This window comes from Hyperoodon ampullatus (assembly GCF_949752795.1).
Source record: "Hyperoodon ampullatus genome assembly, chromosome: 19".
In the NCBI taxonomy this organism is placed as follows: domain Eukaryota; kingdom Metazoa; phylum Chordata; class Mammalia; order Artiodactyla; family Ziphiidae; genus Hyperoodon; species Hyperoodon ampullatus.
The window spans coordinates 8,127,544-8,138,542 of record NC_136932.1 but is presented as its reverse complement, the minus strand read 5'-3'; the positions used below and the strand labels follow the sequence as shown (position 1 = coordinate 8,138,542).

The following is a 10,999-nucleotide window of genomic DNA, read 5'->3' as shown; positions in this document are numbered from 1 at the left end:
TGGAGCCAGAGAGAGAGAGCTAGGAGGTGAAAGCTGCCCCTCTTCTTGTCTGGGGTGGAGGCCCCCCATTTTTCATCCTGGGTCTGTATCTCACAGAGAGAGGGACACTGCCTGTGCCGTTTAACTTGGGTAGGCTGCTTCCCCACCCCACCCTTCTCTGGGCCCCTGGGGAAGATGAGAATTGGCTGGGTGATAAGTAATTAATCTGGGAGTCTGGTTGTGGGGAGAGAAGAGGGGAACGTGGGAGCACCCCATTTGGGGGAGGAGGTGACCACCTGATGTCCCCCGTTGGCCTTCTGAGATGAGGTGTGTCCCTAAAGAGGAATGGTAGCAGCTGCAGTTGCTCTCGGGGGTGCTCAAGAGACCCACCACTCCGACAGTGACCACTGTGCTCTGGGGCCTGGAATGAGCTTTGGCGACTGGGGGTGATGATGCTGGTGACTGGGTTCAGGGTCCACCTGGGAGGGAAGGATGGAGCAGACCATAGGAACAAAAGGAGGCAAGGGGGTGGGACATCAGGAGTCTTAGCCAGAAGGACCCATGACCAGACTGCTTTGCAGGACTGGAGCCTGGAGCTGGGTCCTGCCCTGGGCCTCCTCAGGTTCAGAGGATGTAGGCAGGGAGGGTCCTCAGTTCGAGTTCCCGGCAACAGGGGCCCTGAGCCTATGCTGGCTGTTTAGACGCTGGGCTGGGCTGGGCTGGGGATGGTGGGTGAGCCATGCTGGGGGCTGCCTGCTTCTTCATTTCAGTCTTCCTTCCTTCCTCTTCCTCTTAAACACAAAGCTCGGGGAGCCCTTGGTTTGCCTCCCGCCCCTTCTCTTGAATCCTCTCTTCGCTCTGTCTCCCCGTGGACTTGGATCTGGGCTACGTCCAGACAAGGCAGGGTGGGCGTCTCTGAGTTAGAGGGGTGGGCCCCTAGCATCCCCACTCTATGCCGGGCATGTATGCCTGCCAGGGGCCAGAGAGACAGATACCAGGTGCGGTTTACTTGGGGGCAAGGATGGAGGACATGCTAGCTCTGTGCCAGCCTCCCCTTCCCCGTATATCCTCCTCCGTGGCTGGATGGAGTAATCTGGGGGAGGGGGGAGGGCAGCACCATCACATGCCCCACCCACTCTAAGTAGCAGCAGAGACAAAGGTTTGCATTCCCTTCCCTTGGGGTGGCATCTTAGCTGTGTGTTTAGAAATGGGGGCTGGGGCTGGTGGGGGGGGGGTGGTGTGGGGCGGGGAGTTTGTGTTTCTGCAGGGGGGAGGGGGCATCAGCTATAGGAGCTGGGGGGAGTGCAGTTGGTGCCGAAGTACCAGCTGCTCTTTAATAATTAATTCTTCCTACTCACATCCCTTTGAGGAGGGATGTCTGGAACACGGCATCAGGCTCAGCCAGCCTGCTGGAGGACGCACTCCTGTTGGTGGGGGGTGGGGGAGAGACGGCGAGGGGGTGCGGTTCTTGGCATTTTTGGAGCACTGTTGCTTGCTCATGAATGAAAACCTGATGCAGCCCGTGAGGGGGCCTATTGTAGCCGACTTTGGCTAATTAAACTTTCTCTGCCTTTCTTCTCCCCCACCCCACCCCACCCCAGCCTCGGCCCCGGCCGTTTCTTGGATGGGGACTCTGTCTGGTAGTGCTGGTGAGGGGGTACCCTTCTGCGTGAGGTTTTAGGGCAAACAGACCCGCTCTTCTGCCCTTTGCCTCCGTCTTGCCCCTCCCTCCCTTCTCACCCCCCCCCCCCCTTTTTCTTTTTCTAGAAATAGCAGCCTCCTCCATCTGGCTTGTGCAGATGCCTGGAGCTGCGTCTGAGCAGACAAACAGAAATGGGCCGATTGCAAAAATGAATTTGTCAGCCTGGTGCCTTTTTTCCTCCCCTGTTGCCCTCCCCCCTCCCTTAGTTTGGGCCCTGGACATCCAAGTCAGCCATCCCTCCTGGCTCTGATCATCTGCAGGCTTCTGGTGGGCCAGCTTGGGGGAAGGCACACGGCGATGGAAGCTTTTGGAGGCTGGGGAGAGTGATCAGCCGTGGCCACGGTCAGGAGGGGTCAAGATGAGAGTTCCTTTGTGCCTTGGGATGGGATGTCTGGGCTTGTAGCTTTCTGATGACGTCTTTGGGGCACATCTCATATTGTGAGCAATCTCAGGCTCACAGGATTTGGTTCAGACAGCTCACCTGGCTGCCTTGACCTGGGGACAGGTCCCCAGCCTCAGTGCTCAGGACTTGGGCCTGCCTCTAGCAGGGCCAGAGCTGGTGTGTTGGCAGAGCGGCTGCCTGGTGGTGCTGGAGTTCAGGTTCCTTGAGGGACAAGATACCTGCAGGGCAGCATTGTGAACTTCGGGCCTTTGAGGCATTGCCTCCTCCTCATGTCCCTCACTTGGCTGCTCTTCTCCTGCTACCCTCTGCCAGAGTTTTTATTGCTCGTGAATGGAGTGCGGGATGTTCCCCTAGGGTTTTTGCCTTTCCTCCCCCGGCTTAGCCATGAGCTTGTAGGGTGAGATGCAGCTGGTTTCCTGCCGTCCTGGCTGGAGGTGGGAAGTGGGTTTGGATCCTGGGGTGGGACAGAGGTCTGACTGGAAGAGAGAGTTCTCAGGGGATGGGGACAGGGCCCTGGGATCTGCCTACTTGTGATGTCACGGAAGCCAGGTAGCTCACTGGTTTGGCATCGAAGTGCCAGGAGCCACACAGCTCTTGGCCCCTGACTGCCCACCGAGACCTTCCTATAACAATGGTCAGCAGTGAGTTTCTCTGGCTGAGGAGGCACCCAACAGCTCAGGTTTTTGTTTTTCTTTTTTCCAGCAGTTCGGGTTTTAACCATAAAGCTGCCCTTTCCCCTTGCATGGCCCTCCTTAGTCAAAAATCTACACCTGTCCTGCCTGTCCTGATTAGACCGTGAATGCTGCTTTGTTTCCCAGGGAGGCTTGATGGGGGTGTTGGCAGACACTCTCCACAGGTGGATGGGGGTCCAGGGTCCTGCTACATTCTGCAGGGTGGGCAGGAGTGCAGCCTAACAGAGTCCTGAGCCCCTTGGGAGTTCTAGGAGCCCCTCCCTTCCTCTTCTCCCCAGGGGGTGAGGAAGATGGGGGCTCAGGGCAGATCTGAACGTAGTTTGTGTACCATGGAGCCTCTGCCCCTCCTGAGCGCCCTGTTGTGGAGGTTCCTTTCACTAAGGAGATGGGCTGGGGCACTCGGGCTGCTGGGAATCGTGGGAATTTCTGAACCTGTGTTCCCCAGCCCATGGGAAGGGGTGTGGGCAGGACTGGGTGCCAGCCCCGGGGTGGGCATGGGCTGAGCTCTCTGCCCACGCGGGCCCTGCCAGGGCACCAACAACCCCACCTGCCGCCTTCCTGAGCTTGGCCCCAGTCCTGCGCAGCCTCTTTCGTCCTTGCCCCACACCTGTACCTGCTGGGAGCAATTCAGCCCCTTCTCTCTGCCTCCTCCCACCTCCCCATCTGAGTGCACCCTTCTCCAGCTACAGAGTCCAAACCTAGGGGGCAGCAGGCCTAGGAGGACTTGAGGTCTTCCTACGCTGTGCACGGCATACGTGTGTGCATGTCTGTGTGTATGTTCTTGTGTCCCTGCCGTGGCTGACTCCTGCACTCCTCGGCTCCAAATGGACCCCACGCCTGGCGATCCTTGATGAGAATGCAGGGCTTACCGAGAATTTATCCTGCCAGGAGGTGGGCTGTCCTGGGGTGGAGCTGATTGTCTCTTCCTAGTTTGGGGAGCACAGTTAGGGTTTAAATCTCGGCCTCATCGATCGCTTCCAGCTACCTCGATTTCACTGGGTGTTGGAGGGCCTGCCTTCATCTGGAAGAAAACGAATGAGATCATGTCTAGGGTGGATCGTGGACTGTTTAGGGATGGGCCCAGGTGGGTGCGTGTGTAGTGTCTGAGGCTTGAGGACTCGCTGTGGGGCTGGAGCGAGGTGGGGAGCTGGAGAGGTGGGAACAGGTTGGCAAACTCATGGTCCTGTAATACGGGGACATCCTCTCTTGCTATATTGGCCTCAGCAGGCGTACTGCTGGGCCTTTTGGTGCCTTTGTACAAACTGGAAAACGGTGTCCCTTATTCTGGGTGGATTTAGCCTGTGTAGCTTGGCAGGCAGAGCAAAGGCTGGATTTCAGACCTCGTTGCACAGGGCACAACCTATACAACACACACAAGGCCCTGGGCTTGGGCCTTGGACCCCCAGTCCAGAGGGCACCGGATGTGGGATGAATGTCTCTGTCTTTCGAAATTCTTGGAAACAGCATGGTTAATGGGTAGAGGAAAAGCAATTGTTGCCCTCTTTTTTCTGACCTGTTGTTTTGTTGAATGGGGGAGACCAAGACAGAAGCACATCACGTTTCCAGAGTTGGGTGGCACAAGGATCAGGGAGTAGGGAGAAGATGAGAGTCCGACCTCAGGCTACTGGGGCTGGGATACCAGTCTCTCCCTTAAGTTCTGCGAGGGGCTCCAGATCAGCCCTGCGTCTCCCCACTGCCCTGGACAGAGTTCAGAAGCACTTTCCCTGCACTTTCTCCTTTGGTGAGCACCATCTCCCACGTCAGGCACCCTTGGGAGTCTGTGAGGTCTCCCCACCTGGCAGTGCACATTGTCACCTAAAAAAGAATTTTGTTGTGGCTACTGTAGCCATTTCCCTTCCCTTGAGGGCTGACGTCCGTCCTCACCAGTTAGAAAGAGAAGAAACCAGGGTCTGGCCCAGTTCTGTGCCCCTGGGCAGGTGGCCCACCCTCTCTTCCCTAGGTGTAACTGACAAGCTCCAAGGTCTCCTTCGACTCTCAGATTCCAGAGTTGGGGACCTCTAACCCTGCTCCATCTCTCCCCAGGGATGCCGTTCTGAGTGCCTGACTGCCTCGCCCCGAAGGATGGCCTCGGATGGGCGTTAGAGGCACAGCGGCCCCGGGCTCCTGTCCCGTCCGTCTGTCTGTTATCGTCTGTCTCTCTTGACATCACCGCAGCTCCACCCCCTCCCGTCCCAGCCCCCAACGCCAGCTTCCTGCGGGCCCAGAGCCGGCATGAACTCTCCCACCGAGTCGGGTAAGAGCTGGGAGGCTGGAGAAGGCACCTGGGGTGGCTTTGGATGTAATGGGCTGTATGGGTATCCAGCCCAGGCAAGCTGACCTTCAGGGTCTGAGCTGTAAGGGAACAAGGGGTCAGGAGTGGAGAAGCATCGTGAGAAGAGAACAGAGGCAAACCCAAAGTGATTGACCATGGGGTAGACCTGAAACTGACGGGTTGACGGTCCAGCCTGGCCCTGGGAGGGCATGGGTTCAACTCTGTCCCCAGGCCTGCCCTCTCAACTCAGGGACCTTCAGTTCCGTGCCACCCTGCCCTGTTCACCAAGACAGGCAGGGCTGAGGGGGATGTGTGCCCCTGAACCTCTGCAGCCGGTCCGGGGATGATGTTGGACGAAGTTCCCTATGATAGCTGAATGTCCAGCTTCCTTTTTGTGGTGGTGTCCTCTCTTCCTGGTGGAGTGTTTCTCTGTGTTCCATACTTTATTCTTAGTGGAGCTTTGCAGGGCCTTCAGCCTCAGCCTATGTTGGGATATGTGGTATTGGGGTGGGCATGCAGTGACATGTTGGCGGAGGAGACTTGGCTCTCTCCTTTGAGTCCAGGTAGACATGCCCTGGACATGGAAGGGTCCTAATTTGGGGTCTCTGAGGTTTCTTATTCCCCTCTGCTCGTGGGAGCCTGCCTAGTGCTTCCAGAAATAATCTATGGGTGGGACTCCAGGCAGCTTTGTGTACGGGTGGGTCTGGGTTTGTGCCCATGAGGATGTGTCCAAATGGCCTGAGCTGGACCCTCAGGAGTTTCACAGGGGGGTCTTGGGTCAGTGTGGTCAGAGTAATAACTGCCTTCCCTCCTTGGCAGTCTCCTTCCGCACAGACTTAAAGGATCAGAGTCCATCTTGCTCAACTTTAGCCCCCCCCGCAGGCCATCCGGTCACTTAACATCTTTTTCTGTAGGGGTGGGAGCTATTTCTCCTTCTTTAGAGGCAGGGAAACTAGGGCCTAGAGACCAAAACCCACCTGCAGGATGGTACTGCAGCAGCACCAGGGAGGAATCCAGGCCCCTTCCCCTCTCATTCCCTGTCCTTGTCACTGTGCTAAATCTCATGCTTCCTGTTGTGCGGATCCCCTGCTGGCGACCTGTGGCCCTGACCACAGGCCCAGGGCTTCCAGCAGATTCGATTCAGGGAAGCCCAAGCTGGCGGGATTGCTTGGCTTTTGTGACATTTGTTTTGGTCAAGGCTGTGCCCCCTCCCCTTTCCAGCATGACACACCCCGGGCACAGACAGAGTAGAGTGCCAGCTGGAGAAGGGCTGGACTTGCCAGGTCAGCTTTGCTGATGGGCCCCCTCCTGCAGGGTCTGTGGCTCCCCCTCAGGTCCTCCCGCCTCTGCCTGCCTTCATTTCCCCTGCAGGGGCTGTGCCAGGTGTTAGACGTGGAGAGGTCTGTGTGACTCTGGTGCTGGAGGGGGGCTGCCCTGACTTCCTGCTTCCTCCTCTGAGGCTGGGCTGGCGAAGGGAAGGAGAGGCCTGGTGGGTTCTCATCGGCCCCTCGGCCATCTCAGCTGGACACTGCCCCTTGCAGGGTCAGTTGTGCCCGGCAGGGGTGCCAACCGCTCCCTTCCTCTGAGCTACTATGCTGACCTGTCCAGGAGCCACTTCCAGTCACACCGGGCCTGGGGTCTAACCCTTGGCCAAGGGAACAGGAGCCTCCCAGAGGCATCCGTTGGTGGCTTGGGGAGGACGTTTTCCAGCTTCGGGAGTTTATTCCCTTACAGTGAAAGGCTGAGATAATCAGCCTCAGATAGATCAGGTCAGTGGGTTGCCTTTCCACATGCAGGTGGTCCGAGTCCCCCTTGTAGCCACTGGTGCCAGGGCTGGCAGGGGCTGGAGGTATCCATCTGCCCTGAGCCGGGCCAGGAGGGGCCTCCAGAGTGGGGCCTATGGAGTTGGCCGTGCCTCCTGGCTGGCTTTCCCGCTCCCCCCAGCAGGGGGAGATGCCGTCTTCTCGTGTTCAGGAAGGAGGGAGAAAGAGAGGGGGCCAGAGATTGGGAAGCTGGTTTTAGGACTGTGGCCAGACCTCAGAGCTGGGATCGTCGTCGTTGCTCAGGGCAGCGCCCTGAGGCCTTTCCCACCGAGTTTTCCCGGGGCTCCGGGCCTGGCTCTCCCGCTTGTGGAGTTCCAGCTGCTCTGGCCCAGGGAGAGGGCCAGCCTCCACACAGCCTCCCCCTTCGAGGGGCCCAGCATCTGCCATTCCCAGAGCTCAGGGTGGCATCTGGGCTGGGGCTGTGGGTGTCCGGCGCCTGGCAGAAGCCTGGAAACCACATGCTTGGACTCCACGGAAGTCAAATGAAACCATGAATTGTAGCTGGGTGTCCACATCCCGGGTAGACACCTCACAGGGCGCCCCAGGAAGAGCATGAGGCTGTGGGGCTGGGGATAGAGGTGGGGATGAGAATGGTTAGTACCCGGGGCCTGGGTGCCCTGGCCCCTGAGCACCTCCCACCCCCTCCCGAGACTCACTTCTCTTTCCTTAGGGCGCAGAACGGCAGGCCTGGGTGAGGGGCAGTTTCCCTCCATTTCTCTCAGTGCAGGAGCTTTCCTGTTTGGAAAAGAAAAATAGAAGATGGTCCATCCCGGCCTTCATAGCAAACAAGTTAGTAAGAGAGCACATTCCGGGTGAGGGGTGGCAGGTAGAGATTTCGAGAGATTTACTTCTGGGGCTCACCCGTCCTCCCCGGGGAGTGGGAGCTGATCCACTTACCTCTGGGCTGGGCCGAATGCCAGCATTTGACCTGATTTGCCTCTCTTGCAGTCTTGGGAGTACAGGCAGAGGCCATTGATGGGGCTGCCCGCTTCCCTGAGGAGGCCACTGCCTGGGGTCTGGCTTCTCTTCAGGCAAAAGGGGACTTGAGGAGTGAGGCTTTATTTTCATTTCTGCTTCCCTTAGTGGGACTGAAGGACTGACAGAATGTGCCCCTGGCCAGCCTGGAAGAGCTGCCCTGGGGCCTGGGCCCACTCTGGTCACTGCCCTGTCCTCCATGCTTATTGCCCAGAGGAGAGGGCAAGGGTGAGGCGCGAGCCAGTCTGTGTGGCGACCGGGCCCCAGGAGAGAAGGTGGCCAGGTTCCTTAGCCCCAGCTTGGGAGGGAGAGAAGCTTCATGACAACACCTGCCTGCCCAGCACCTCCCAGCTCGCTGCACACTTTCTCTCCTTCCCTTTCCTGGCTGCCCCCTCCTTTCTGGGTGACCAGAGAAACTGGGGCATAGGCGTGGGGTGGAGCCAGGAACCTCGGCGTCCCGCCTCCCAGCCTTGGGCTCTGCCTCTGAGCCCCCGGGGAAGGCGGAGAAAGTGGGTCAGAGCCGGCGTGGGGCGGGGGTCTGGGAAGTGGACTCTGGTGTCCCTTCTCCACTTAGGTGCCCCCCTGGCACACCTCTGCGCTCACTATAGATCAGGATCTGCCCTGCTCTCCCCTCCCCTGTCCCATCATTCCAAAGGGATTGAAGGCTTAGCACGGGACGTCCGGAGGAGGCAGGGTCAACCCTGAGGGGATGTGCAAGATGCCAAAGTAGGTGTTCACATTTTTCCCAGACTTGGTCTCAAATGAGAGGGTTCAGCCAGCACCTAGCATGGGACCTGGCGCATGGCAGCTCCTGGGCGATGCTGACGGGCTCCAGCATGACTGGGCTCTAAGGGCAGGAGAGAACCGGAGGGCAGGCAGGCCCGATATCTCCAGGACCCCAGGGCAGCTGGCACCCCACACTCCATCTGGGGTGCTCCCCGGCCAGCCCTTGGCTTTTTTACTGTGCACAAAGCAGACTTCGCTTTTTTTCTTTTCGGTCAGGCCCCCACTCCAGCCTTTTGAGCCCAGGAAATGGGAGCCTTCAAGAGCTCAAGGGGCCCCATTAGGTTCTCCTCCTCCAGATTTAGAGGGTTAGGAGGCCTGAGCCCAGCCTCCAGGGGAGGGAGCAGGGTGAGCAAGGTCATTGCGGCACCAAGGAGGGGTTGGTGCCTGCTTCTAATGAGGCTCCTGTAACCCACGCTTTGTGGGTGCTCTCTAAGGTTTGTGGGATGACACATGGGAGAGCTGGATGCGTGGGGATGGAGAAGAGACATGAACCACAAGGAGAGGGGCTATAAAGCAAGAAGGACTGAGGTTAGACATTAGGAAGACTTTGTTGCATGACTTGAATCTCCGAAGGAAAAAAAAGACACTTGTCCCCGTCCCAGGCCTCCTCTCTTATTCCCCTGGAGGATTCTGGGAACTACACTGAGGATTGTCTGGCTGTGTCTGACACTTCACTTCCCACTTCAAGCTGTTACTGGAATTCATAGTAGTGCTGGGAACTGCCCCGAGTCCCCGGCTCTGGCCACCTCTGGGTGCCCAGTCTCCTGGGTGCTCCCAGCTTTCCTAAACAGGGAGTCGTGTTTCCTAAGGTTTCTGACTGCTCCACGTTCTGGGGCCCCTGCTTTTGAGTCACTGTAACTGATGATTTCCTCTCTTCCAGAACAGGGCTGCCCTACCATACTCTCCTGCGCCTGGGGCAGGCAGGGAGAGCCAGGACAGGGCTAGCCTGCCCTTCTGGTTGCTTTCAGCGTGGGTGGGTGGAGTCCTGGCTGGGAGGGGCTGCTGCCCCCAGCTTTCTGGGTTCCCTTGAGTCTGCTGCCTGTCGCCTGTTAAGGAGACCTTGACCTTCCCTTCCCTTGCTCTTGAGAGAGCCTGGTTGGCTAGGATGAGGTTGGGGCAAGGGGTGCTGAGCAAAGTCCCCAGACCTACCCTGAAATGTCCACCAACTCCAGACCCCTGTGGGGAGCACTGCTCCATCGCCAGTTTTCTGGAGTCTGCCCTGGCTGAGAAGCTGAGGCTCCAGAGCTTTGTTTCGTTCCTGTTGACCTCCAACTCCCCCAGTATACATCTTGCCAGCCAGTCTAGGGCCTGGGACGGCCCACCTCTACCACTTACCCATCCATGTGATCCCCCCACCTGAGGGCAGGAGGCCCCTTTGCCGTCCCCAGCTGGCAGGAGCCACAGCTACTGTGTCCTTGGTTGGCCAGCTCCTCCTGGGCTCCCGACGGGAGGGTGAGGTCATCCAGTCCAGGGAGAGGACAGGTGTCCCTGGCTCCATGCCTAGAGTTGGGGGCAAAGGGGGCCAGGAGGGGGCTCCAAAATAGCAACTGTGACATCAGGAAGGGGGAGGGGGACACAGACCCAGGAATAACCAGGCTATTAAAAGGCTCCAGTGAGGTCAGGGGCCAAGTGGGATGTCTGTATCAGTGGGAGGCACAACCTCAGGAGGAGGGTTGGGCCAGCAGTGGGCTGGGTAGGCGGGTGTCACCAGTCCTCAGGGCGCTCTAGCCTTAGGTCCCAGCAGGGCCGCAGGAGCCGGGGCTGCTCTGCCAGGCCTGGGGCTGGTGGCTGGATGCTGGCAGCCCCTTGACTCTTCTTGGAGGGGCTCCAACCTCAAGTCTCTTCCTACCTGGGTACTGGGGGTCATTATACCTGTTAATGGAAACCCTGGGGCAGCTTCGTGTGCTCCCTGTGCAGGAGGCAGTGGGCTGTGGTGGTTAGAGCTCAGACTTGAACTTCAGACATCCCAGACCTACCACTGAAACAGCTGTATGACCTAGGCTGAGCGACTTCATCTCTCTGTGCCTCGGTTTCCCCGTCTGCACCTCTCTTCTGAGGTCATCGTGTAGAATAAATGAGGTGACGTATGTGCTGCTCTTAGCATTACACCTGGCGCATTGCCACAGGAAGAGCTACCTGTGCTCTGAGAACGGGCAGGTGCTCCCAGGTGCCCTTCCCTGGGTGGGGTGAGGCCTGTCCAGGAAGTCTCCCTGCCCCCTGGAAGGAAGCTGAGCAGCCTCTGGAGGTGACACCCTTAATGGGTAGGAGGGAGCTGCCATTTAGCCGCTGCTCAGGGGTCTCCCTGCTGGTCCAGGGGGCGGGGGAACCACCTCCCAGCTCGGAAAGAGGGCAGAAATTAAATCAACT

The 10,999-nt window shown here is 58.5% G+C and overlaps 1 protein-coding gene across 3 annotated transcripts in view; it reads left to right on the top strand.

Moving 5' to 3' along the window:
• Positions 1–4,993: 4,993 nt before the first annotated feature.
• HDAC5 (histone deacetylase 5) overlaps positions 4,994–10,999 on the top strand; it is a gene marked incomplete at its 5' end in the record, with an annotated part of 29,507 nt that continues 23,501 nt past the window's right edge. For 2 of the 3 annotated variants that reach the window (XM_079725722.1, XM_079725721.1), the window contains one exon: positions 5,009–5,030. In XM_079725722.1, the coding sequence (XP_079581848.1) occupies positions 5,009–5,030 (22 nt within the window). Of the gene's footprint in view, positions 5,031–10,999 lie in introns of all 3 variants that reach the window. The other variant, XM_079725719.1, reaches the window with a different exon arrangement.